The sequence below is a fragment of the Chaetomium fimeti genome, assembly GCF_033439085.1.
Source record: "Chaetomium fimeti strain CBS 168.71 chromosome Unknown B0H64scaffold_3, whole genome shotgun sequence".
Classification (NCBI taxonomy): domain Eukaryota; kingdom Fungi; phylum Ascomycota; class Sordariomycetes; order Sordariales; family Chaetomiaceae; genus Chaetomium; species Chaetomium fimeti.
Window position 1 is genome coordinate 95,809 of NW_026944331.1, and position 24,848 is coordinate 120,656.

General features: G+C 58.0%; 11 protein-coding genes across 11 annotated transcripts; 3 read left to right on the top strand and 8 right to left on the bottom strand.

Annotated features, from left to right (window-relative positions):
* Nucleotides 1-3,097: 3,097 nt before the first annotated feature.
* Nucleotides 3,098-4,694, bottom strand: B0H64DRAFT_318781 (cyclophilin-like domain-containing protein; the record flags this gene model as incomplete). Its single annotated transcript, XM_062800407.1, has 2 exons — nt 3,098-4,538; nt 4,615-4,694. 2 exons carry the CDS (start codon nt 4,692-4,694, stop codon nt 3,098-3,100), a joined length of 1,521 nt encoding a protein of 506 aa, XP_062660112.1.
* Nucleotides 4,695-5,192: 498 nt separating this feature from the next.
* B0H64DRAFT_105337 (uncharacterized protein) lies at nt 5,193-5,957 on the bottom strand. The gene is made up of 2 exons (XM_062797714.1): nt 5,847-5,957; nt 5,193-5,523 (listed from the first exon to the last, which is right to left on the bottom strand). Exon 2 carries the CDS (start codon nt 5,473-5,475, stop codon nt 5,248-5,250), a length of 228 nt encoding a protein of 75 aa, XP_062660113.1. The 5' UTR covers nt 5,476-5,523; nt 5,847-5,957; the 3' UTR covers nt 5,193-5,247.
* B0H64DRAFT_319637 (uncharacterized protein) lies at nt 5,519-6,106 on the bottom strand (the record flags this gene model as incomplete). The annotated part of the gene is made up of 1 exon (XM_062800439.1): nt 5,519-6,106. One exon carries the CDS (start codon nt 6,104-6,106, stop codon nt 5,519-5,521), a length of 588 nt encoding a protein of 195 aa, XP_062660114.1.
* A 1,974-nt stretch (nt 6,107-8,080) lies between these two features.
* B0H64DRAFT_415956 (uncharacterized protein) lies at nt 8,081-8,863 on the bottom strand (the record flags this gene model as incomplete). The annotated part of the gene is made up of 2 exons (XM_062805130.1): nt 8,081-8,108; nt 8,157-8,863. 2 exons carry the CDS (start codon nt 8,861-8,863, stop codon nt 8,081-8,083), a joined length of 735 nt encoding a protein of 244 aa, XP_062660115.1.
* Nucleotides 8,864-10,093: 1,230 nt separating this feature from the next.
* Nucleotides 10,094-11,692, bottom strand: B0H64DRAFT_430689 (uncharacterized protein; the record flags this gene model as incomplete). The annotated part of the gene is made up of 1 exon (XM_062805942.1): nt 10,094-11,692. Exon 1 carries the CDS (start codon nt 11,588-11,590, stop codon nt 10,094-10,096), a length of 1,497 nt encoding a protein of 498 aa, XP_062660116.1. The 5' UTR covers nt 11,591-11,692.
* A 786-nt stretch (nt 11,693-12,478) lies between these two features.
* Nucleotides 12,479-15,453, top strand: B0H64DRAFT_415958 (uncharacterized protein; the record flags this gene model as incomplete). The annotated part of the gene is made up of 3 exons (XM_062805131.1): nt 12,479-13,077; nt 13,130-13,448; nt 13,996-15,453. The coding sequence occupies 3 exons, from the start codon at nt 12,479-12,481 to the stop codon at nt 15,451-15,453; spliced, it is 2,376 nt and encodes a 791-aa protein (XP_062660117.1).
* Nucleotides 15,454-15,472: 19 nt separating this feature from the next.
* On the bottom strand, nt 15,473-16,492 carry B0H64DRAFT_389577 (Asp/Glu/hydantoin racemase). The gene is made up of 2 exons (XM_062803344.1): nt 16,266-16,492; nt 15,473-16,188 (listed from the first exon to the last, which is right to left on the bottom strand). Exons 1-2 carry the CDS (start codon nt 16,377-16,379, stop codon nt 15,517-15,519), a joined length of 786 nt encoding a protein of 261 aa, XP_062660118.1. The 5' UTR covers nt 16,380-16,492; the 3' UTR covers nt 15,473-15,516.
* Nucleotides 16,493-16,586: 94 nt separating this feature from the next.
* Nucleotides 16,587-18,512, top strand: B0H64DRAFT_389579 (actin family). Its single transcript, XM_062803345.1, has 3 exons — nt 16,587-16,771; nt 16,890-17,309; nt 17,402-18,512. The coding sequence occupies exons 1-3, from the start codon at nt 16,750-16,752 to the stop codon at nt 18,130-18,132; spliced, it is 1,173 nt and encodes a 390-aa protein (XP_062660119.1). The 5' UTR covers nt 16,587-16,749; the 3' UTR covers nt 18,133-18,512.
* Nucleotides 18,513-21,142, top strand: B0H64DRAFT_389581 (kinase-like domain-containing protein). The gene is made up of 2 exons (XM_062803346.1): nt 18,513-18,924; nt 19,566-21,142. The coding sequence occupies exons 1-2, from the start codon at nt 18,825-18,827 to the stop codon at nt 20,852-20,854; spliced, it is 1,389 nt and encodes a 462-aa protein (XP_062660120.1). The 5' UTR covers nt 18,513-18,824; the 3' UTR covers nt 20,855-21,142.
* Nucleotides 21,143-21,713: 571 nt separating this feature from the next.
* Nucleotides 21,714-22,400, bottom strand: B0H64DRAFT_319447 (ADP-ribosylation factor family-domain-containing protein; the record flags this gene model as incomplete). Its single annotated transcript, XM_062800428.1, has 3 exons — nt 21,714-21,883; nt 21,943-22,089; nt 22,145-22,400. The coding sequence occupies 3 exons, from the start codon at nt 22,398-22,400 to the stop codon at nt 21,714-21,716; spliced, it is 573 nt and encodes a 190-aa protein (XP_062660121.1).
* Nucleotides 22,401-22,919: 519 nt separating this feature from the next.
* Nucleotides 22,920-24,528, bottom strand: B0H64DRAFT_105585 (SGF29 tudor-like domain-containing protein). Its single transcript, XM_062797716.1, has 2 exons — nt 24,527-24,528; nt 22,920-24,452 (listed from the first exon to the last, which is right to left on the bottom strand). The coding sequence occupies exon 2, from the start codon at nt 24,299-24,301 to the stop codon at nt 23,171-23,173; it is 1,131 nt and encodes a 376-aa protein (XP_062660122.1). The 5' UTR covers nt 24,302-24,452; nt 24,527-24,528; the 3' UTR covers nt 22,920-23,170.
* Nucleotides 24,529-24,848: the final 320 nt, after the last annotated feature.

Below are 24,848 nucleotides of genomic sequence, written 5' to 3' on the forward strand. Positions count from 1 at the left end.
CAAGCACGGCAACTTCGTCAAGCCATGCGAGAAGCCCAGCACGTTGTGGTCTCCACAGGAGCGAAGGGGGCTGGCGAGAACCCTGCCCGCTTATGCGAGAAATCTGCTCCCGTCGTTCCATAATCGAAATCCGAGCGATCTTTTGCTGCATCCCCTGGTTCCCGCTTCCCCGTGGGGGATGTCATCCGATTTGGCAAAGATTGGGACCGCGGAGAACGTTCCGGTTTGCAAACGGGGAGTTTTTATTGCATGATAGGTGCATTCGACATACTCTTGCAGGCTGCAGGTCATCCTCATGGTCAAGTCGTGCACAAAGTCAAGATTTTCGTACGCTGCGGATATATTGTGTTTGGTGAGTGACACAAGTTTTTATTGCCGTGCTACGGTGACCTTCCGATCCTGATATCGGACCGGTGCCAGGCTCTGCCCGAAAAATTGCTGGTGCCCTCTCGGTCCCGTGAAGAACAAGGGCAAAGCGCGCCGAGGGCGTCGGCCATGGGGTCTTCATAAGTCACACTAACCTGCGTGATTTTACCCCCCTCGTGCGGTCGAGGAGGAAACATGTCTTGTCCTTGGCAGGGCAAGAGCTAAACTTAAAAGAGACGCAATTTTCAAGATTGCCGCCCGTTGATTCGTGCCAATCATGGCGGCAGTGGTGGCCGGCAGGGCAAGACTGCAGTTTCTTCGGGGCCGCCATATTTCGGCGTCAACCGGCGACAATCTTTGAGCCTGGGTGCGTCGGAGCCGATGTGGCACAGGCCTCTCTGCCGGCCTGCTCGTCTGGACGTTGTGTGGCGAACTACCGACTGGCTGGCCTCTTGGGCGCAGATCAAAACCGGGGCCCTCCGCCAGAGCCTCCTTGATGACGGACAGGCGGTGACGGCAACAAGCGCACATGGCAGCGGAAGCGAAAGGCTCAGGGCGAGCCGAGACACCGTACCAAGAAAGTACACTGCTGTGAAGACGCGGAAGATTTGGAGACAACCCCGTGATCGGATAGTCGCAGAACTAATCCATGACGAGCATGCTGTCAAGTCTCGGTTGCCACTGAGGCTGCAGCCCCCCGACGGGACGCCGAAATGTCTCTATTGCGGAAAGAGGGGAGACAAGAATTGGTTCTAGCCCAATCAAACTGCTGCCGTGCTCACGTTGTGCTCAGGGGAGGCGGACAATGGTTTATCGTTGCCCACATGTTAGTCGTTGTGCCCCTAGCTATCGCGTCCTCTAACAGCAACAACCCCAATGTTTACCCGACGGATTTCGAAGAACGAGCCGGGTCTGGGTTTGCAGATCTGTCCGATATAGCGAGCGCCGGTCCTGGAACATACGGCGTGTTTCCTCAAACTGCTGCAAACCCCGAAATTTCCGCACAATGAACAGCGAGAGCCAGGATGGGGCCCAAAGACCGCGGGCCAGATCCATCAGCTGGGTAACGTGGTGACACAAGCCTCCGCGAGAGGCAGGTGAGCGGGCTCTTTACGCACGGCTTCTCTCTTAGCGAAACTGGGTGGGAAAGGACGTGTTTGAGGAGCCAGCCTCGTGGTACATGCGCAAGGGCCGGGATCGGGATTGGGCCACATCTTGCAGAGCCCCCCGCGGCGCCGGGCCGAGACCGTAGACAGGCAGGCTACAGTGCGTGGCAGACCTATCAATAGGAGATGGCCGGTTACCAATGGCCAACAATCGAATTGGACAAAAAACAGGCCACTTGGGTGCTTGACTCGTTTACGTCGGGTTTCCGGTTTCCGGATCAGCTAACTCAGGCTAACCCCATGATGGTGAACGCATACGTCGCGGCGTTTGAGACACAGATGGGGCCTTGGCGGGGGTTAGACAAAGAGTGTGATATGCGAAGTGAGAGGGTACCTGAGAGTACAGGTAGGTACAGACACCGCACGGTGGCGGCGGCAACCGACGGTAGCGTACTGCGGCACATCTTGTGGTCCGGGGACCGCCACTACCACTTTCGTGTGGGCGCAAGCAGACGGCCCGCCGTGGATCTCGCCAGCATCCCGTCAGCCAGCCACCCCGACACGCCCTTGGAGCAGAACCCGTCGCTAGATGGAAGACAACCGGAGACAACGGGGGGTGGCGGGGATGCTGATGCTGAGGCCGTTGGCTTTGGCCATGGGGTGAAGTCAAACGCCGAAACCCCTGTCTAGGCTAGATTGCCAAGCATGTATGAATCCGGGCGTTTGAAAGCTCATGCTCGCGAGATTGAGGGAGCACGGCTGTAGACGACGCGACAAGTTGCTTGACGAGGAGGCACCGGAGGTGAACCTCCGGCCCCTGGGCCTACGGATGGACGCCGATCGGGTGCTGGCACAAAGATTCCGGTCGGGTCAAGTTGACAGCCACCATGACAGGACGATGCGGCCCGAACCCGAGTGCCATAGGCTATGGCCGTGTAAGAATCCGTTTGAAACACGTGTCCCATGTGGTATGAGAAATATGAGGTATCGGAATCTCGCTTGCTCGGTGATACAACGTGGGGGTCGTTGTCTGGTTGTGGTCTTGGGGGTCGCTGTCTGGCTGCGATGGCCCGGCTCGGGGGCCAAAAAGCGAAATGCCTTGCCCACTCACGGCTCCAGCCCGCCACGTAGATAAATTAGCCTCGTATACCGTGTTGATACGCATAGCCAAACATGGCAAGGTATTGCGTTTGTCAGAGGCGACTGCATTCGGGCGTAGGTGTCCCGGAAGATGCCGTCCACGGGAAGAGCTCTGTTTCCGCCGCCATGAGCTCCGCCGTCGTGGCCTTGCTGGCCGTCCTGCGGACATGACTGGCGCCTCGTGGGGAAGGGGTCGCAAACGGGGCTCGCCATTGAGACAGCTGCGAATGACACGGGCCTCGCGTCAAAGGAGTCATCCTCACCCACATACAAGCCACGCAACGAAGCTGTAACAAAAAGTTGACACGTCTTCCTTGGTCAGATCAAATGGGGACCCGGGATGACGAGGGAAACTAACCAAGAAGGTACGGGTCACATCAGGTCATACTGATGGCCAACAGGGGTTGTTTGCACGACCCAGACCCTGATGAGAAGACGCACGATATTCCGCTGCATAATGCGGGCAGGGGACAGCAGCCAGTCGCTCATCTGCCCCCGTAATCATCACGCCCTCGGTACCTGTCCCTGTCCTTCCCGCTGCCTCGATCACGATCGGGGTCTCGTCGATCTCGGCGGGACCATTCCCTATCGTCCCTGCGTCGCCCAGCAGGCGCCGGTCGGTCATGGCCGTGATCCCTGTAGCGATCTCTCCTGGGGCTGCGGCTGCGCCGTTCCGTATCACGTTTCCTGTCAACAGGTCCAGGCCTATACTCATCGCCGTACCGTTCTGGGGAACGCTCCGCCCGCCGGTTGGCTCCCTCACCTCGATCAGTAGCCTCCTTGCTCGGCCCGCCTCTAGGGATATCTTCATCCCTCCCATGACGGCCGCGAATGTCCTCCATCCCGTGGACCATTCGGTAGCCCCTGTCGTCTTCGGGCTCGACGTCCTGGTTCCGGTATTGCCGGCGTTTTTCCAATTCCTTGACGCCACCCCAGCCGCCACCGCCTCTTCGCGCGGCGCTCTTCCGCTTTGTGTTTGTGTCGTTGCGCCAGACCTCGCTCAGGCGACTCACGCTCTGGCTGAAGTCGACGTGGATTCGGCGGTCGTCAATCAGGACGGAGTCCATCTTGGAATACGCATCCTCGCAGCTCTTCTGATCCTCAAACTCAATAAATGCATACTGTAAGCTATCTCCCGTTTTCTGGTCCCGAATCACTTCGCAGCTTAGGATCTTGCCGAAGCGACTAAAAATCAGCTCCAGGTCGTCGTCCGTCGTGACCGGGTTCAGTTTGCAAACGAAGAGGACGTTTTCCGGGGGTTTGACCTCAGCGAAAGGCAGGTCGCCCATCATTTCGAGTGTCAGTGCCTGGGCGGCGGCTTCGCGTTCTTTCCTCCTCTTCTCGGCTTCGGCAGCTGCTTCCTCATTGGCCTCCTCGTCCAGTAGTTCCTCGTCCTCGGCGATGCGCACCGTCGCAAGTTGTGCTTTCGTTGGAGCCGGCGAGCTGGAGGGTTCCCGTAACCCGGGAGGGTCAGGGTAGGGGTCATCGAGAACTACGGTGTGCTTGATGCGTATGTCGACCAGGGGATGCCCGCGTTCGTCGATGATGGCGTCGTTTATCTTCTCCAAGACGTCGAAACCCTCCACCACTTTCCCAAATATGGCGGCCTTGCCGTTCAGATAATCTGTGTTGTCCCCCAGTGTCACGATGAATTGGGAACCGGCCAGGCGTTGATCTGGGTCGGATGGGTGGGGCGCTGTCGCCATGCTGACGGTGCCTCGCTCGAGATGTTTCAGCTTCGGGTGGAAAAGGGCAGTGAAGGTCCGGTCGACCGCATTGTCGGAGAGCAGGCCCCATATCGATGTGCCACCGTCGGACTGGGCAGCCATTGGACCGAGAGGGTCTCCAGTCTGGAAGGAGAAAGACTTCTGAACGGAGTGGATCGGAGAGAAGTTGTAGTATTTGACTTTGCAAAGCTTAAGGAAGCTGTTCCGAGGAATTCGTCAGCGGAATAGCTCCAGGGCGCGGTTCGTACATTGGAATGAAGCTGGATCGGTCTTACTTTTCACACATCTTGGGCGCGTAGTCGACTAGCAGGTCGATCACGACGTCGCCCGCGCTGGTTTCAAGGAGGACCGACATGTTGAGGACCGCGCTGGATATCAAATCTGTTGCATAATATGGCTTCGCGGAGGAACTGCCGAAGATAGCAGGATCGCGGCGTCGGGGTGAGTGGGAGAGACCACGCGCATCACATCGCATGCAAAGAGACCCACAACAGCTCACGGAAGTTCTCTTGCCTGCCGCGAAAACCCAGCCCTGCACGGGAACTCGAGAACAGAATTGCGGGCTGCCGGGTTAGGGTTACGCTCCGAGGTGCCGAGCCGGGCCAACTGTGAACAGCTGCCCAGTCTGCCGCCTCGAGTTCCATTGATGAATTGCACACATGCGCGTTTTGGGCTCTCAAAACTCAACTCGGACCCATTGGATTTTGGATTCTTCGTTGATCGAAATCATAGCCCGACCCACACCTTAATTTTCATGTTCTGGCTGTGCTTGCCAGCCCAAACACCCCTTGAATGTTAAACCCAAAGTCTGTCGCGAGACCGCGAGCTTCTTCCCTGAAAAAGCGAAATGCAGACATGACAGAAACCTCCAAAACTCCAAACCAAATGCCACAAGTTCCAAGGGCTAATTACAAAGACCCGTAATATGATATCCAGGAGAAGCGAAAACAGAAAAAGAGAATGTGAAGACGGACCAGTCTTCTTCCCTTCTTCCATGGGTCCGAACCGACCCGAAGGAGGCCCACCGACAAAAAAAACGAAACAAAAGCGTAGGTAAGGTAACCTTGGAAGGAGGGTGCCCACCGGCGAAGCGCAAGCCGGGTTGACCTCGCCCTCCACTTCGGCCGATGAGCCATTTTGGTTCGGCCCGACACCGGCGAGGAAGGATCCGGGTCTAGATCACGGGCACGAGGGGGCGCTCCGGCGCCGCCTGCCGCTCCGCAGCTCCCGCTCCGTGTCCATGAGCCGGCACTGGACCCACGTGCGGAAGGCCATGTCGCCGCGCACCGGCTCGCAGTTGAGCAGCTCGGTCAGCGCCCGCTTCATGCCCTCGGTCACGCCGCACAGCTTGGCCTCCTCCACCGCCACCTCGGCCAGCGGCGACGAACCGTCCTCGAGGTTATGGTGGCGGTGGTCGTGGTGTTGGCTGCCGCTACTGCTGCTGCTGCTGGGGTAGGAGCCCTTGCGCGTGGGCAGCGAGAAGCTGTGTTGGGGCGGCTGGCGCCGCGCCGTGTCGGGCGAGAGGGAGCGGCGCGTCGGGGAGCTCGCCGGGCTCGGCGACACGGGCGTGTAGAGCGAGTTCTGGCGGGTCGGCGGCCGCAGCTCGTCGAGGTGCTGGCGCAGTGATTCGTGCTGCTCGTGCAGGAGGAGGTACTTCTGCAGCGCGAGGTCGGTGCAGTGGTGCGGGTGCGGGTGCGGGTAGGGACGCACCGACCCCGTGGGTGGTTCGAGGAGTGTGTCCATTGAGAGTTGGTTGGCCACGTTCATGGTGCGCAGGTTCATGTTCCTGGTCGTAGACTGTGGTAGAGGCTTCCAAGTGTGTGTTGTTTCGGGCTCAACAGGGCGGACAGTCGAATCATTGGAAAGCGGGGGTTCGGGGTGGTGATGATGATAGCTATCGTTGCTCGCAAACGGTAACCTTCGCCGGGACTGGATGCACTGGGCAGGTGAGAAGGCGAGATGGACGGGACCTGATGCGGCTGTCCGGGTCTGGGTTCGGGAGATTGCGTGAGAATGGGCCAAAAAGAGGTGGAAAGTTGAAGTTGGCAACACAGGGGTGCGTTCTTGGGCGTCGAGCAGTGTTTGCTCATGTATTGCCCCAAATCCGTGCCCGTCAGCGTCGAGGGGCGGAAGTGTCGAAAGATAAGGATATCAGACGAGGGATACTTCGGACAGAGAGTCGAAGGCCGAGTCGAAGGGCGGTGGGGAAGTTTGTTTCTGAATAATTGGGCCAGCGTCTCGACTAAACGTTGCGGCTCTTTATTCTGCGGTCAATGGCGCTCCGAAAGGTTCGTGATCGTCAGATTGTCGTCACTTGAACTCCCTTTGGCAGTTCTCGTAGGCAAAGAAGCCGGAATGGTGGGGACGGCAGCCGGGAACTGACCCCGAGCCGCTGTTTGGTTGTTGATCGCTGTAGGTACACTACTTCGGAGACCGAGTCGACATTGGAATCCCGTCCTTTGTTTTCCGTCCTGCCGAGGATAGTTCACGAGGGAGTCAACTGAGTTTGAGGGCGGCTTGGGCACGAAGCTGTCCATATCAAGCAAGCAGTAGTTCACCCCCAGCTTTGACACAATATTGGCCTTGGGTATCCTCATTTCAGCTGGAAGGGGGCTGATGAGACGGAGGTACCTCTGAAGCGACAAAGACAGGCCATTGCCGCCGGTAATTCGTGGTGGGTCCTTGCCCCTCCCGTTATTTCGATAGGGACCGGGATTGTTCCCTGGAATTCTCATGGCAAGCTTCCCTTGCAACCGCATTGGTACTAACTTATTGGGGAGTGCAGACGATGGTGAGATGCAGACGGCGCCTCCAATCGACGCCCGGTCGAGACGCACAAGAGCGAAGAATACAACGGTGCGGGCCACTCGCCAAGGCAAAGGCTGGGCCAGACCATTAAAGCCGGTGGAGCTCAGCAATTCAAGCCTGACACGTACGACATGGTGCGCCCCTCCTCCTGAAATGGGTGTTGGTGGAAGTGGTGGACTGATCTGATGACCATGTCTGGCCAATTCCGATTGCATCCGCTAAATTCCCTTTTCCCACGAGAACTTTTCGGTGGACGCTGAGCGTTTCGGAACAACATTGTTCTCTTCGGAAGAGGGCCGAGTGGAATGTCTCGGCCAATGCAACCAACCCGTGCTTGCCATGAATTCAGGGGTTGGACGTGCCCATGACGCTGAACGGCAGAGGTACGTATCAGAGATCGGGGATCGAGATTTCTCCCCGCCAGCACACTGCTTGGCATCGGGCGGATCATGACGCTCAAACGGTCAAACAGTCAAACATCAAGGTTGTCATCGAGAATCCAGAGAAACAAACGAGTCCATCCACTCCCAGAACGGAGCCACATTGCCATCCAGCGCCGCGAGTACCCGGCTCCCCGGTAGCCCGGAGCTAATCCTCCCCGGAATGGTAACACAACATGCTGTACAAAGCTCAAGAGGCAAATGATCACGTCAAGGATTTACTTGGTGACTTCGATCTGTTGCTCCGTTTACTGTCATTGACCATCATTCCTGCGCTTATCGTACACCCATCCATCCCTCACTGTCCTCCCAACGCCAATATCCGATCGTCACCTCATCACTCAGCAGGCCCTCCGCCCAAGCATGCGGGACAATCTGGTTGCCTGTGGCGGCTCTGCTGTTTACCTTGACTCCCGAACTCCACCCTAACTCCCAAATGTACCATGGAACGAGCTGAAGAAGAAAGTTGTTGTTGAGGGCCTTGACCCCTGGTTCATTCCTCAAACTCCACCATCTCCATCCTGTTCAGAAACGTGTAGACCGAGTCAGTCGGGATGTACGCGTCATACTCTCTCATCCACCAAGCGGCAAACGAGTTCGACCGAGGCTTGGACGAGTAGACAATCTTGTCCGACGTGAGCATGGCGACCTCCCCGGTCCCGTTGGGCTCCTCCTTCCCGCGCACCTCGCCGAACCCGAGCAGCTCGAGCACCCACGCGCCCTGGAGCTCGGCGAGCACGCCGACCGAGACGATGGCGATGAAGCCGTCGAGCGACTGCGGGTGGCGCCGGGGGAAGGCGAACTCGTCGTCGGCGACGTCGGTGGCCCGGTCGAGCGCCGCGCACATGGCGTCGCCCATCTCGAACCGGCCCTGCTCGACGTACTCGATGACGTCGTCCAGGCACGCCTCCACCATCTTGCGGTTCCAGCGCCGGTCCCCGACCACGTCCGAGATGTCGCTCTGGAGCGCGTCGTCGTTCCACCCGGCCCGCCACAGCAGCGCCGCCACCTCGCGCGCCACGTCCTCGACCCGGCGCGTGTCGCGGTCGGTGTCCCGGTACGCGTCCCGGTAGCCGGCCTTCTCGTCGTACTCGTAGTCTGTGATGGGGTCCGGGCTGGTGTCACCGTTGTAGTAGCTCATGGCGTCGTGCTGCTGGTACGGCTCGTTGTCCGAGTACAGCTCCGCCGTCTTGTCGTCGTAGATGAGCTCCGTGTACCCTTCCTGTCTCCCCCGTCGGCGGGCCATGCACTCCAGCATTGCGCGGACAGCCTCCATGTCTTTGTGTAGTGTTTGAAGTTTGAAGACGAGTTTGTGGAGAGGTTGTTGATGCTGGTGTGGGGAGGAAGACAGAGCAGTTCGTGTGTGTAAATTGTCTAGCGAAAGCCGAGTAACAGGCTGTTGCTGCAGGGTGAAGAGAGAAAGGGGAGGTAAACCGTTGGAGGACAGTCGTATTTATCTGCATGACCTGCCATGTCACGCCGAAGTCATACTCAACCGCTCGGAACCAAGCGTCACTAACTGCTTGGTCGTATCACGGTCTGGGCTGGTGGTCGGCCGGTGGCGGGCCCGGGGATGACGGGGTTGAGCCGGCCGACAGACCAGGCGCCGGCCCCATTCTCGACCAGGCGGCGAAAGCATGAACTCAAGGCAACGCGGGTTAGGTTGGAGTGAAGGCAACATTCACGCCACCGCAGAAGTTTAGCAGAGCATTTGCATAACCTACTCGCATTACGGACCCGTGATCGTTATGGTGATGGCTCAGATGACCAAGCAATCAGCTCGCGATGTTCGTAGTTGACCCGGGCCGGGTGGTCGGCCTTTTGGCCACGACCACTCTACACTAGCAGCAGTTGTGTGATTGCCAGCACTTTCGAGACTTTGAGGCCCGTTTGTATTTGTCGGACCTGGAGGTGATGCTGGTACTCGGCCGCGGGAAAAACACATGCGGAAAATGGAAGACCGAGGTTTGCAGGTCGGCACCCCGGGAACCAGCGTGTGATAGCCAGGCTGCATACGATGGGATGGCGTGATTGAAGTTGGGCGAGGGAGGCCGCGATGATGGGCCGCGTTCAAGCAGGCAGTGCCGCCGCGAGAAATCATCGGAGGGTTTACTCTGGGGGAGACGGGTTCGTGGACAGCGCTGCATGGCTGTTTGCAACCGCCCTACAGCGCCTGTCATTCAGTTCCTGTTGATTGGCAAATTATCGTCTCCCACAACACAATTGGAAGCATGAACGACAGTGAAAACAGCCACATTATTTTCAACTCGAGCAGGAGGTCGCCCAGTTATCCAGCCCTTTCCCTAGGACAACCGTCTTGGTTCCGTATCGACGTGTGAGTCGCGGGATCTCCTACACCTGTCGTCCTACTGGCTCCTGACCATGCGCCGCCCAAACTCCAACCCATTTAGACGCCTCAAGCAAATCAACAAAACCCGGGGCTCCGCGCCAAGCTGCGTGCGGAAGAAGGCGGGGAGGAAAATTGGCGTGTCAGGCCAGACCACACCTAGTCATCGGGCGTGCCAGGCCGGCTACCCTTGTACAGGACAGCCCGTTGCCCGTCGTCCTCTTCCTGGTCCTCCCGCCCAAACTTGGTCATGCTGAACTCGGGGACCCGCCTCGACAAGGGCCGCAGGAGGCCGCCGGGGTTCTGCTTCGCGCGCCGCGCCTTCTCCATGTTGCGTTCCTGACCCGCGAGAGCCCGCTCGTCGTCGTCGTCGAGGCAAGTGCCCTCAATGCTGAGGTAACCGTAGTCGCCCGCCAGGCCGACGTCAAAGTTTTTGATGCGGAACCGCAGTTTGCCGCTCACTTTTTTGCCTTCCCCGTTGACCCAGTAGCCCGTGGTGTGGATCTGCTCCACGACTTGCAGCTCCTCGCCGTCGAGAACATCTTCGGCTTCTTGAACCCCCTGCTCGCCCTCATTCTCGTCGGATAGCGGGAAAGCGTTCGGCCGTGCGCCGCCCTTGGCCAAATCCACCCATTTCCAGCTCTTCGGCAAACGTTTCGCCTCGATGCTAGCGTTGAATTTACTCCAACAGACCACGCCAATGTGCCCTTCGCTCTGGAGTTGTACCACGCCCTCCATCCATTTGCCCCGAGAAGGGACGAACAGTTGGGCGTCAAATGTTAACCAGCCGAAACCGACGGCGTACTCGTCGATCGAGTGCAGAAGTGCAGGCGTTTCGTCTGTTGGTGGGTGTGTGACGCTGGCCTTGGCCGGCCTATCTGAGAGGTTGAGGTTCGAGTAGCTAAGGAGGACGCCGCGGAGGAGGGGAGAGTAGTGGTTCAAGAGCGGGTCGAGATGTTGCGCGGCGACGTTGGTGAGAGGCTTGTCGAAACCGACGGGGAAGAACGGGACGTAGAGCGAGATGGTCTGGGTGAAAAAGGGGAAATCAGAGTCCGACGACACTCCGGCGGTCGAGTCTTGCGTGGCCTGCATGTCTTCCGAGATGGCTTTGCTCTTCCGCTTCTTTTTTTCTTGGCTCCCGGCACCGGCTTCGGGCGACTCGTCCATCGTCTCGTCCGCTCCGTTGAGCGCTTGTTTCTTGGACTTCTTCTCCTTGCGTTTCCTGTCTCCGCCGGCAGGCGCCTCCCCCGGGGCCGCGTCGGGAAGGTCGACATCCATCGGCTCCGGCTCAGGCTGGTCAACATCCTTTGCGCGCTTCTTTGACTTCTTGCGCTCCTTTCTCGGCTCGTCCGCCCCTATTACCCCATCTCGCCCCTCCGCGCCCTCCTCATGGTTGCTCTGCTTCTTCTTCTTCTTCTTCTTGGATAGCTCATCGACAGAAGCTTCGGCGCGTTCGGGTTGCGCTGATCGGTCCTCGGCATCTGCACTCCTGCTCTTTTTCGACTCCCTCGGGGTTTCTTCGACTACCGCAGCATCGTCTTCGTCTCGCGCCCGCTTCTTCTTGTGGTCAGACTTTGTTCGTTTGTGCTTCTTGTCGAGCTTATGACCGCTGGTGACTATTGCATCTTGCGAACTTCCACCAGCAGTTTCAGACATGATGGGCGGCGGATTGTTGCCTGGAATGGGGGAATCGTGGGGTGGTCAATTTGCAGTTCTCGAATTTCTTCCAGTGTTGGTCGCAAAAAAATTGTCTGGGATGCCTGCCGCGACGAGCTTTAAATTGGCCAATGAGAAGTGCGTAGCTGGAGAAGAGCAGTGGGGTTGTTCTCCACTCTTCACCAGGACCGTCAGGTACAGACGGGAGGTACCACATACAAGCCTGCCTCGCAAACTTGACACTCGAGATGACGACCTTCGTGTTGTCGCAGAACATTATCATGAGTTAACTCATTATCTCCGGTTTCGCCGGTTAAGCGTCCTTTTGGGAATGGCCTGTTGTGCTGCTGAAGGAATCCCCACGCTGACTGGGGAAGGCGGTCGTCGTAACGACACTCCTTGCTCGTGACCTTGTTTACAGTTCCCTGGGGAAAGTGTTCTTCGAGGAAATCCAGAGCAGGTACCGTAACAACGTAAGCACGCGGGGGGTATGAAGCCATACCCATGGGGAATACAATTTGGAGTGCACGAAGAAAATAATCAGCCGAGTGGATCGCGCCCTTGCCCGGGATGGATGGAAGCCGGTGATATGCGCGCCCTTGAGCTGCAAACAAGGCGGGGTCTTGATGAGTGAGGGGCAGCATTGCGCGATGAGTTGCGGAAGTTGGAAATCGAGGCAGCTTTGTGGTATTTGACCATCGCAGCTCCCTCAAACATTTTTAACGCCTGGAAACAAAACCTGGGTAGATCTACTAAGGCACCATCCATTGTCGTCTCCTAATAGTAGTGATCGAAACCGTGTCAACTTCCAGGTTGGTAAAGTGCCTGCCGGAAATCAACACCACAATTCGTACCCGAAAGGTTGACACAATCTGGAGTTGAGCAACAATGTCCTCTTTCACAGCATCCAAGATCCTCATTTTTGGTGGCACGGGAACCATCGGGCGCTACATTACGACAGCCCTCCTCCGCAACAAATCCGCCTTCCAACAGCTGTCCCTCTTCACATCGCCCAACAGCGCCAAAGAGAAGGCCCAGCAGCTGGACAAGTGGAAGTCGGAGGGTCTCCAGATCATTGTTGGCGACCTCACGTCCGAGGATGATGTCAAAGCCGCGTACAATGGCATTGACACTGTCATCTCGGCGGTAGGCAGAGGCGGCCTCCAGCACCAGATCAACCTCCTCAGGCTGGCCGAGGCCTCGGAGACTGTCCAGTGGTTCCTCCCATCCGAGTTTGGCACCGACATCGAGCACAACGAGAAGAGCCCAAACGAGCCCACTCATCAGCTCAAGCTGCAAGTGCGCAAGTATATCCGCGAGAACCTGAAGCGGGTCAAGGTCACGTACGTGGTGACTGGTCCTTACTTCGATATGTGGGTGGACGCCGCCCCTGGTCTTGAATTCGCCGGCGGGTTTGTCCCTGGGAAGAAGCATGCGCACTTGATCGAGGATGGCAACGGAAAGGTCGGGTTTTGCACAATGCCGGAGTAAGTCGTCCTGGACGCATGGTGACAACATGCAAGCTCACTGAACTGGTAGTGTTGGCAAGTTCGTGGCCGCCACCCTGAAATCGCCCGATGCGTCTATCGGCAAGGCACTCAAAGTGCAGAGTTTCGTCGTCACACCCACCGATGTCCTGGCCGAGTATGAACAACAAACCGGCGGCAAATGGGGGGCCACCCTGACACCACTCGACGAGATCAGAAAGGCCGAAGCCAAGTTATGGGAGGAGGGAAATCCCCGAGCGACGCTTGTCACGCTGCGGCGGATCTGGGCTGAGGGAGGCACCTTGTATGCCCAGAATGATAACGACGTCGTTGCGTCTCACCTCGAGGAACTCGACTCCCTTGCAGCGGCGGTCAAAAAGGCACTTGCCGGGGGTTACAAGCAAGATACTTTCTAGGGTGATGTGGATGTTAAGCGACCGCGAGAAGGCGAACGCTTAGATGCATCATGATAAAATAGATAGGTAATGGACTTCCTCTCTCGTGGCGCCAAAGCCAAGCCCACCCACACCCAGCTTGGAAACCAACCAACAACGTTCCAGGCCCGCGATTGCCGCCTGGAGCTCAGCTCCCCGCCAATCCGGTCTGGGCACCTTCCGACCGCCGCAACAAGCTGCTTTCCTTTACATCTCGATTAATGCGAAGCTCCCGCCATCAACCCAAATTCCACCATGCGTGTCAATTAGCGACTTATTTAGCAGAATAATTAAAGCTTTGTTTGCAATGGCTTCGGCGCTTGGGGATGTCACGCCGTACATGGTGCTGCTCGTGGCGGTCGCCACCCTCGGCCCGCTCCAGTTTGGCTACCACTTGGTGAGAGACAGACACCAACCCGGAACCTCCATTCTCTAGCTGGAATTTGGCCGGTTTCGCTAACGTTGTGCCTTCCTATGTCGGCAGGCCGAACTAAACGCACCCCAAGATGTCATCACTTGCCAAACGAAGTCCGTCACGGTGTCGCTCAGAGAGAATCTGATGTCACTCGTTTCCAGCTCTAGCACGAGCTCAACCGCACCTGCCGACTGTATCCCCATGACCGCGGCGTCCTTCGCCGCCATCTCGGCCGTATTCACAGTCGGTGGCCTTGTCGGGGCGCTGGCTGCTGGCCCATTTACATCGCGCCGTGGCCGCTGGCTCTCGATGCAGGCGACGGCCGTGTTCTACCTCCTCGGATCGACCATCGAGACATTCGCCGCGTCGGTTCCCGTCATGATAATCGCCCGTTTCCTCACAGGAATCGGTGCCGGCGCTAGCACGGTTATCGTGCCGCTGTACATCAGTGAGGTGGCTCCGCCTACGAAGCGTGGCTTTTTCGGCGCCTTCACCCAGATCAGCATCAACGTCGGTATCCTGTTTACCCAGACCTTGGGCTACTTCATGAGTCACGACAGTGCCTGGCGGTGGATCTTCGGCACCGGTGTTATCGTTGCGGTTGCGCAAGCCCTCGGCCTGTTGATTGTTCCCGAAAGCCCGTCCTGGACGGCGAATGTGAAGGGTGACGTTGGCCGTGCCCGCCGCACGCTGCAGCGAATTCGGGGCAAGAACAACAATATCGACGAGGAAGTGGAGGCCTGGGGGGCGGGTGACGGAAAACCGCCTGATGAACGAGAGCGGTTGCTGGCCGCGGAGGAGGCGGAGTCGGTCGAGGCTGGCGCCGGGCTACTGTCGCCGTCATCCCCCGGTTCACGGTCACCGAAGGCGCACCTGGGCTTTGTGCAAGTCGTACGTGACCCGTTGTATCGGCCGGCGATTATTGCCGTGGTGGGTATCATGTTCGCCCAACAGCTGTGCGGCATCAACTCCATCATCATGTACTCTGTTTCGCTTCTTAACGACCTCCTCCCGGTGAGCTCGGCGCTCCTGACCATCATGATCTCGGTTATCAACCTGGGTACGACCATGGCCGCGTCTCCGCTCCCGGACCGGCTCGGCCGCAAGACTTGTCTTTTGATCTCCGTCATCGGCCAAGGCTCGAGCTCCTTAGCCCTCGCCCTCTCTATCAGGTTTGGATTGAAGATTATGTCGGCAGTTGCAGTTCTCCTATTTGTTGCTTTCTTCGCGATTGGTCTTGGGCCCGTGCCGTTCATCATGGCCTCGGAGCTGGTCGGTCCTGAAGCTGTTGGCGCTACGCAGTCTTGGGCACTGGGAGCGAACTACATTGCGACCTTCATCGTTGCATACCTGTTCCCCATCGTCAATCAAGCTTTGAACGATGCCCTGGGTGGTGCCGGATGGGCTTACTTCATCTTTGCAGGTTTCGCCCTTCTGTGTGCGGCCTTTATTGGGAAAAGCGTGCCTGAGACGAAGGGGAAGAGGGATGCCGATGAGGTTTGGGGCCGGACAAGACGCACCGACTGAAAATGATGGCAGCGGGATGGGCTCGTTATACCTGTACATGCGTTTCCTGCTTCTTAATACTCATTATGTTTTCCGAAACGCGCGCTTGCTGCGGACCATTTGCTCTAACAACCCAATGCCGCCCCTCACGCCGTCAACAACCAGGAGTTCGTTGGCTTTCTCCGGGCCATACTCGTCAGCGGCCACAAATCGGATAATTTCTTCCAACCCGGCCATGCCCGCACAGCCCATGACAACGCACTCCACATCGCCGCTTTTCAGGAGCCTCGTGGTGGCCGCCATCAACTTCTTTCGCACAACTTCGGGATCAACACCGCCGTGGAAATCGCCGGCGTTCAAGCCTGTCGTCTCAACCCCGGCAAACTTGGTATTGGGGACATCGGACTGGGTTCCCCAGAAGCTGTTTAGCCCTTGTCTCAAATGCTCCTCCCAGAATTTACCTGTCGTCACGATACCCCATTTCTTCCCCGGCCGCAGTAATGACAGGCACGTCAAGATGCTGGCCTCAAAGATACCCGTCACCGCGAGCTTGCCGAATTCGCCGTCCCTGTCGGCCAACATACCAACTAGTGGATGGACGCTGAAACAAGCCACCAGCACTGCGTCGTAATGTTTGAGTAGCCCTGTGGATTCCAAGTCCTGGGATACGACTCGGGCGCTATCTTGCACATCGTCGCCGTCATTGATGCTTGCTGGGCTCTCCTTAGGTGCGGTGTAAGTGTGTACTTCGGTGGACTGACCAGGTTAGCCATCTAGGTAGGTAGGTACCTTGTTCCTCTCTTCCTCCCTGAAGATAATTACAAATTGCATACTTGGGATAGCTCCATCTCTCTGATACCCTGCTCCAGGCCATGCGTCATGGCCTTGGATGAGTTGGGGTTTAGGACTAAGATTCTGGTCGTTCGTCTCACGAGGTTGGTAGTCATTGTGCCGGTCTGATGGTTGGGTTCAATAATAAAATGGTCTAGTTTTTGTAACTTTGAGCAATGTTGACTCTCAGAGCCTCACTGATGCTGGAGTTGCTTCATGGAAACCCCACTTGTGCCATGGTTGCTCTGCGGGGTATCACGTGGGTCCTACAGTCCCCTGCCATCCCCAGCCACAACGTTGCTGACGCACTGTGACAGGCGGCTGCCAGGGTTCCAGGAGGTGCTGCCCGCCGCAACCCCACCATCACCTCAACCCGGGACATCACCACGCCTTAGCTTGCTGTCGACAACTAGCGGCTCGCCGGTCGCAACCCTTTCGCTGTCCGACTGTCCATTTTACCTCCAGTAGCTGCTGTGCGGGTTGACAATGGCGAACCCACCCCCCATAGGTAAGAGCGATCTGCCAATTCCACGTACCTAGCTAGCGCAGTGACCGCATCGTGGCGCCCAGCAGGGCAAGCATCATATCAGACCCGACTAGAGCTAACGTCGCCGTCTCTTTTCTAGTTCTCGATGGCGGCACCGGCTTTCTTAAGGTCGGCTATGCTGCCCAAAACTTCCCCGAGTTTCAATACCCGTCTATCGTCGGCCGCCCGATCCTCCGTACCGAAGAGAAGGGGGGGAGCGACATGGTGATCAAGGACATCATGTGCGGAGACGAGGCCGCCGCCGCACGCACCATGCTCCAAGTCAGCTATCCGATGGAAAACGGCATCGTCAAGAAGTGGGACGACATGCAGCACCTGTGGGACTACACCTTCTACGAGAAAATGAAGGTCGACCCACGCGGCCGCAAGATCCTCCTGACCGAGCCGCCCCTCAACCCTCTAAAGAACCGCGAGCAGATGTGCGAGGTCATGTTTGAGCGGTACCAGTTTGGCGGGGTTTACGTTGCTATCCAGGCTGTCCTGGCTCTGTATGCCCAAGGTGCGAACCCCGGACTCCGAGCGCTGGAGCCTGCTGTGTTGTGGAAATCTTGCCACTGGAGAGCCGAACTAACCCTATTGCCTTTCACTCAGGTCTTAGTTCCGGTGTGGTTGTTGACTCCGGTGACGGCGTGACGCATATCGTTCCCGTTTACGAATCCGTCGTCCTAAACCACCTCACGCGCCGCCTCGACGTGGCCGGTCGCGATGTCACGCGCAACCTCATCGCACTCCTGCTGCGCAGGGGATACGCGCTGAACCGAACGGCCGATTTCGAGACGGTGCGCCAGATCAAGGAGAAGCTTTGCTATGTTTCCTACGACTTGGAGCTGGACAAGCGGTTAAGCGAGGACACGACGGTCCTGGTGGAGAGCTACACGTTGCCCGACGGGCGGGTCATTCGCGTGGGGTCGGAACGGTTCGAGGCCCCCGAGTGCCTGTTCCAGCCGCACCTTGTCGACTGCGACCAACCCGGCATCGCCGAGTTCCTCTTCAACACCATTCAGTCCGCCGATGTCGATGTTCGTTCTTCCCTCTTCAAGGCCATCGTCCTCTCGGGCGGTAGCAGCATGTACCCGGGCCTACCGTCACGTTTGGAGAAGGAGATCAAGCAGCTGTGGCTCACTAGGGTGCTGGGAGGAAACCCGGAACGGCTGAACAAGTTCAAGGTCAGGATAGAAGATCCGCCGCGGAGACGGCACATGGTGTTCCTCGGCGGTGCGGTGCTGGCCAACATCATGGCAGACAAGGAGAGCATGTGGATTTCGAAGCAAGAATGGGAGGAGCAGGGTCCCAGAGTTCTCGAGAAGCTGGGTCCCAGATAGGCTGGTTCGGGGGAGCAAAGCGTTGCACTTTTAGACGACGAAAAGACGGGCGTGTTGATGATGCCGCGCCGAGCTCGTGCATTCTCGCCGTGATTGATTGACGGTGCCACTCGGTCTTTCGTTCATTGCTTTTCACTCCCAAGTGCCGAGCTTAGAGCGAGGGCTGTTTCTCGATTTGCTCTCCGAATCTCAAGGGGGGCAACATTGGGAAGCCAATTTGGGGAACTCCCTCGTCTAACATATGTTCAAGTCAAACCAGCCCCAAGCTGTTAAGATGAATTGTCCTTCGACCGCCAAGCACCGAAGGACCCATGAAAGCCCCACCCCTGCGCAAAACATCCGAACCCTCCTTCCATGGATGTCTCATTCGCATCAACAACCCCGATGTGAGCCAGTATCCATCCACTATCACACACTCCCCCCAATCCAACCTAGGTCTGCGCGGTTCCTTTCTCGGTTTGGGCAGCAATGAGGGCAGCACACGGCAACGCCGGCAATTTCGCTACGTGATCCATCTCATGTCCCCCGACTTCTCCGCACTTGCCCGCACTTGCCCGCACTTGGGCATATCCATTTCCGCCTTCTGCTGACTCGCCTCATTCGGTAATCTTGCCCCTTCCTGGGTCCAGTCGCGTTTGGCCTCCGGGCCTGTCCCCTGGTGTCCAACCCACTCCTCGCGCCCCCAGCATCAAATGAGCCTCACAAATCCTCCCTCCACAGCTACCGGCCCGGGGTCGGTCTCCGCTGCCCGAACACAAACGTTGAAGAGGAGCGTGCAGGCTGCGTTTGAAGGTAATGTGGATGTTCATCATGGGATCCCATGGGTTCCATCTTCATCTGTTTTCCCGTCCCTTGTGTCTCGTTCAACCCCCCCCCATCCAAACCAACCCCATTCCCCCCCCGTTTGTAACGGGGCTGTGGCTACCCGAAGAGCCCGAGCTTTGTCAAGTTTCTGACTTACTCGGTGTTCTCGCCTTTTTGGGGGACCCAACTCCGAAGTCCTTTCGGGCTTTTATTCCACATCCCTCGATGCCGCAACATGCGGTGCTCTTGATCGGGTCTCCTCCTTCTTGGACCCTTCATCATGGACAACCACTACCATCCAACCGGACACCGAGATGCCAAGACATATGGCGTCGATCACTCCTGGCCAGGGGTCTCGTCTAGCTTGTCCAGCTCATCGGGCCTGATGCACAACCATTACTACGCACCTGCCGGCCCATTTCCCATCTTCCCCTTCCTCGGCGGGCTCGGACCAGGCCCTGACGCCGCCGCCGCCATGAACCAGGCCAAACGCCAGAGGGCTGAAGTCAGCTACCAGCAGCCGAGGCCTTGTCAGTCATCACACGCTTGTTCCGTCTTTGATACGTCTTTGATCAGGAGCCGACCCCAACATGTCAACCCGCGGCGTGAGAGCTAACTCGTCGCCACAGACCCGACGGGCCGTGGGACCGGATCCATGGGCTACCAGAGCAAGGTCCGGGTGACAGACAGGTACAAGGTCATCGGCTTCATTAGCAGCGGCACCTATGGCCGCGTCTACAAGGCCCTCGGCCGCCACGGCCAGCCGGGCGAGTTCGCCATCAAGAAGTTCAAGCCCGATAAGGAAGGGGAGCAAGCGTCGTACACGGGCATCTCGCAGTCGGCCGTCCGGGAGATGGCGCTGTGCTCCGAGCTCAACCACGGCAACGTGATCCGGCTGGTCGAAATCATCCTCGAGGACAAGTGCATCTTCATGGTCTTTGAGTATGCGGAGCACGACCTGCTACAGATCATCCACCACCACACCCAACAGCCCCGCCATCCGATACCCCCGAGCACCATCAAGAGCATCATGTTCCAGCTGCTCAACGGCTGCCAATACCTCCACACCAACTGGGTGCTGCACCGCGACCTCAAACCGGCCAACATCATGGTCACCTCGGGCGGCGAGGTTAAGATCGGCGATCTCGGGCTCGCCCGGCTCTCCTACAAACCTCTCCACAGTCTCTACGGCGGCGATAAGGTGGTCGTCACAATATGGTACCGCGCCCCCGAGCTGCTCCTCGGCAGCCGGCACTACACACCGGCTATCGACATGTGGGCTGTGGGATGCATCTTTGCCGAGCTGCTCTCGCTGCGGCCCATCTTCAAGGGCGAGGAAGCCAAGATGGACAGCAAGAAGACGGTGCCGTTCCAGCGAAACCAGATGCAGAAGATTGTCGACATCATGGGCCTGCCAACCAAGGAGCGCTGGCCGCTGCTGACCAGCACCACCGAGTACAGCCAGCTCTCGACTCTCCAGCCGCCCATCCACCACGGCGGGCACCACCACGGCCACCACTACCAATCGCAGCGCCAGGCGGCGGCGGCCAACGCCGCGGTGAGCCACCTCGAGAAGTGGTACTACAACACCATCAACCAGCAGACGGGCGGGTCCGGGCCGGGGTCGGGCACGAGCCCGCTGGCGAGCCTCGGGGCGGAGGGGTACAAGCTGCTCGCGGGCTTGCTCGAGTACGACCCGGAGCGGCGGCTGACGGCGGCGGCGGCGCTGCAGCACCCCTTCTTCAGCACGGGCGACCCCGTCAGCGCCAACTGCTTCGAGGGCCTCAAGACCGAGTACCCGCACCGCCGCGTCAGCCAGGACGACAACGACATCCGCACCAGCTCCCTGCCGGGCACCAAGCGCAGCGGCCTGCCGGACGACTCGCTCCGTCCGGGGAAGCGCGTGAAGGAGGGGTAGCAGCGGCGGCATTGGGTTGGACTCTTATGGTGTGCCGGGAGTGTTTGCGCGGCGTTTTAAATTTGGCATTTGGGCGGCGTGAGACAAGCAAAGGGTGCATGCTGTTTGGCGTTAGAAATACAACAACTTGGATTCTTAAGGTTACGGTCTGGTTCCAACGCTACAGCATTGAGCGTGTTACGTTGGGAGGGGATACGATAGGTAGCCATCAGGAAGGAGTAGGGGGAGTCAAATGTTCACATTAATGTACCGTAATCACACACAAAACAATCACGGGCGCGCGCGCCTACTCTTTCAGACTGTGTTCATTTCCCGACGTTCTCAAACTCCGACGCTGCCAATCCTCCCTCCCTCCTCCTCGCTCCTGGGTATAGACAGTGTTCCTCCGGCTATGGTGAACAGATGAAGACAAAAACGGGGCGCCGGGTGCAGCGCCCGCGCCCCGTGCATTAAGATATAAAGAGGTCGTTAAAGTGGACGTGACAGAACATAGGGAAAACCGCGCGGCTGAGGTGTGGTGTGCAGAGACGTGGCGGGCCAGTAGGGACGTGGCAGGACATAAAATTATGGCTGGGGGGTGCAGCCCGTTGGGAAAATTCGGGGCCAAATTAACGAGAGTTGCTCCGTCGGGCGAGCCGGCGTCGTCGAGATGCCGCTGCCATTCGCCATCTGCGCTTGTATTCGTCGGGGAGGAGTGCCGTTTCTAAGCTCTTGGGTCGTCGTTGTGTTGCTTTGTTTGGGAGAGGTCGGAGGAGATGGGTCGTTCGCAGCCCCCATCGTGCCGGTGCTCTGTAGTGTCGCGGCAGGGGAGGCGAGCGGAATGGGCCGTTCAACCACGTGCGGTTGGAGAGCAGACCGCTCATTTCCCACCGCCGCCGTACTTGGGCGTCTTCTTGATGTTGTCCGACAGCCAACCGAAGCCCTCCGTCAGGCCCTCGCCCTCGGTGGCGATGGCTGGCTGGACGAACCACGGCCGCTCCTTGAGCTTGGAGAGTTCGAGTTTTGTAGTGATTGTTTGCGGGTCCATAGCTATTATCCAAGAATGTTAGTGGTCGGAGTTTGGGGCAGTTCCCTAGGGTGAGACATACCGCCTTTGATATCCTGCTTGTTCGCAAACACCAGCAAGAGGCAGTCGGACATTTCCAGGTCGTTCAGGATGCGGTGCAATTCGGTCTTGGCCTCATCGATCCGGTTGTGGTCTGACGAGTCCACCACGAATACGAGACCCTGTGTGCCTGCCATGCTTGTCAGCGTCCGGCCAGCCCTCGCTTCCCACTCGAGCGTGCTCACCGCTGTAGTAATGCCTCCACAGTGGGCGAATCTTGTCCTGTCCACCGACGTCCCACATGTTGAACTTGATGTTCCTGTACGTAAAAGTCTCGACGTTGAATCCGACGGTCGGAATGGTGGTCATCGTCTGGTTGAGCTTGAGCTTGTAGAGGATGGTGGTCTTGCCAGCGGCGTCGAGACCGAGCATCAGAATGCGCACTTCCTTGGACCCGAAGAGTTTGCCGAAGAGGCTCGAAATGGACAGTGAGGCGCCCATCTTGGTCCGAGGAAGTAATCTAGCGGACTCTAGCGGTGTTCGTGTTTATGGGTTGGTGTGAAACCGGTTCTACGAAGAGAAGACGGTTGATGCGAATGGGGTCGGGAGGAAGTCGTGGGGTGATTCGTGACACGCAGGCGTGTGGGTGCGTCGCTGAACGATGCAAAGTTGTGAAAGTCGAGAGAGATGGGGCTGCCTGAAGCGAAAGCGTATCAGCATGGGCAGCGTGGCTGACAATCAAGGTAGAGCAGAGCGGTAAAGATGGATAGCCCCGACCCCGGAAATGAAACGGTAAACTGGAGATTAGTGCAACATACCTTGCAGTCAGAAAAGTTTGTGGGTCGATTGCACGGAGTTGGGCGGGAACAAACAAACCAGCAACCGAGAATCAAGATGGGAAAATTTTGAGTTTGGCTGATGTCTCGGGAACACCGTGATGCAGATCCAAATGGTGGTGTTGTGGACGCGGGAGCCGCGTTTTCTCTCCCCTAACAGGGAACGATGGCTTCTGCATGGTCCGAAACCCTGCACCCCAAGCTTGGTGGAGCTGTAATAGATTACCCCTGACTTCCAGGCCAATCAAAACACGAGCTTCTGCCGATGGTGGCCTGTGCCCACGGTATCATGGAGTCCCTTCCTTCCGTGGAGTCACGGCCCGCTTGACGAAGGACTCTGATCTTGGAGAAATGGAACGTTTTTGGAGTTCGATATCGCTGTCCTTGAATCTATTCACACGCTCCCGCCAGCCAAAACACCCCCCAAAACGGCCCCTAATTCCTGTACTCGACCACAAACCGCCTATCGACCAGCTGCAGTGTGACATTATTCTCCTCGCCCTCGAAGCGCAGGCTGACCTTGTGCGTGGCAGCATCTGTGCCCATCACCTCGGCCTTGTAGAATGTGGTACTGTCAGGATAGAGTGCGAGCACTGTTTTGCCTTTGTCGAGATCCGCGAGTTCCGCGCCCGAAGCCGGGATTGGAATCATGCTGCTGGCGCTTGTACGATACTCGACGCGTTGGTCCGGGGGCAAGTCGGGGTCGGCGTCCTGGACTTTATACCGTCGTGACTTGCCCTCGCCGAGAACCTGTTGCACCTTACCCAACATCCATTCCGTGGTGTCGGTTGTCGTCGTTGGTTTGGGCTTGAACACCACGTCCTGACCCTTGAAGAAGGAGATCTTGGCCCGTTGCGCCGCTGTGGCGGCAAGGCCACCAGACTCGGGGGGGACACTATCCGACTTCCCTGGTGTATCACGGTCCCCGCCGCGTGGGGGAACGCTATCCCGATTTGCCGAGCGGTCGCTTCCCGCGCCGGCGCTTCCTCCCAGTTTCCTTCCCACCGGTGACGGCATGGGTGAGTCCCCGGAGCCATCAAAATCGTACAATGAACCATGGTCACGGTCGCGACCAGGGTCGCGATCACGGTCTCTGTCGCGGTCCCGATCCCGTTCCCGCTCTTTGTCACGCGCACTAACCCCTCGTGCTGACGCGGACCTGGCCGAGGCGGATAACAAGCCTCCTGACCTCTCCCGGCCGGACGAGCCCGATGGCCCGGCTGCCTGTGCCTCTGCGTCTTCCCTAGCCTTGACCAGTGCTCTCAAGACCGTGACACGCTCGATCAGCGCATCGATCTGCTGCTTGGACAAATCGGACCCCTTAACGCCGCTCCGCAGCAGGCTGTCGAGCTTCTGTTCCTCGACGGTGATGTCAACGCCGTCCTTGTTTTTGACCATGTAGTTATCCTGTGCTGCCACGGCACGGATCGAGTCGTTGCTTGCGTTGAGGTCGTCAACCATGGCCCGAATGTCCTCCTTAACCTGGCTCCACAGATGGGCCTCTTCCCCCTGGGCGTTGCCACTGTTGCGGTTTGGCCCCCGTGAGTTGCGGTTGCGTGAAGACATGATGGACGCGAGGAGTGTGAATCCAGTGGGTTCCGTCGCGTGTCGTCACGGTAAGGTACTTGGCAGCTGGGTTTCCCTCAACGTATTCTGTACGCCGGTATTCGTGAGGTAGGTATTTACCCCCGTGCCAGCGGGGCACACAAAGAGATCCCTGGGAGCCTGGTTTGGATAACTACACTACGCAGTAAGGTAGGTATGGATAATACGAAGTATTCGTCGCCTTACTGTGTCGGTTGCCGCCGCTGCGGTTCCCCGGGATGTCACAGCGCAAGTGCTGATCTCAGGTTGTCGCGCCAATGCGAGTTCCTTCAACGGGTCAGTTAGGATGAAAAAAGGTGATTAAAATAACCGCTCGCAACGGAACTGGATGTGGGGATTGAGATGATTGATAAAAGGCGGCACCCTCAGCTCTGGTTGATGAGAGTAAGGTATTTATGTTTCTGGGCTTTCGCCAACCACCGTCGGGAGCCTACCGGCCTGCCTGCGCGCCTGTCTGCGGCGCGTTTCGCCGTGTTGGACGGCCCCAGGGGGCCTGAGATTCAAAAGC

Coding starts and splice junctions, on each gene's coding strand:
- B0H64DRAFT_105585 (XM_062797716.1), bottom strand. CDS start 24,301: ATGTCTTCACGCAACCGCAACTCACGGGGGCCAAACCGCAACAGTGGC.
- B0H64DRAFT_389581 (XM_062803346.1), top strand. CDS start 18,825: ATGAGCCTCACAAATCCTCCCTCCACAGCTACCGGCCCGGGGTCGGTC. Junction 18,925..19,565: donor CGTGCAGGCTGCGTTTGAAG/GTAATGTGGATG, acceptor TCGTCGCCACAG/ACCCGACGGGCCGTGGGACC.
- B0H64DRAFT_105337 (XM_062797714.1), bottom strand. CDS start 5,475: ATGGCTCATCGGCCGAAGTGGAGGGCGAGGTCAACCCGGCTTGCGCTT.
- B0H64DRAFT_389577 (XM_062803344.1), bottom strand. CDS start 16,379: ATGACTACCAACCTCGTGAGACGAACGACCAGAATCTTAGTCCTAAAC. Junction 16,189..16,265: donor GAGAGATGGAGCTATCCCAA/GTATGCAATTTG, acceptor TAACCTGGTCAG/TCCACCGAAGTACACACTTA.
- B0H64DRAFT_389579 (XM_062803345.1), top strand. CDS start 16,750: ATGGCGAACCCACCCCCCATAG. Junction 16,772..16,889: donor GGCGAACCCACCCCCCATAG/GTAAGAGCGATC, acceptor TCTCTTTTCTAG/TTCTCGATGGCGGCACCGGC. Junction 17,310..17,401: donor CCTGGCTCTGTATGCCCAAG/GTGCGAACCCCG, acceptor CCTTTCACTCAG/GTCTTAGTTCCGGTGTGGTT.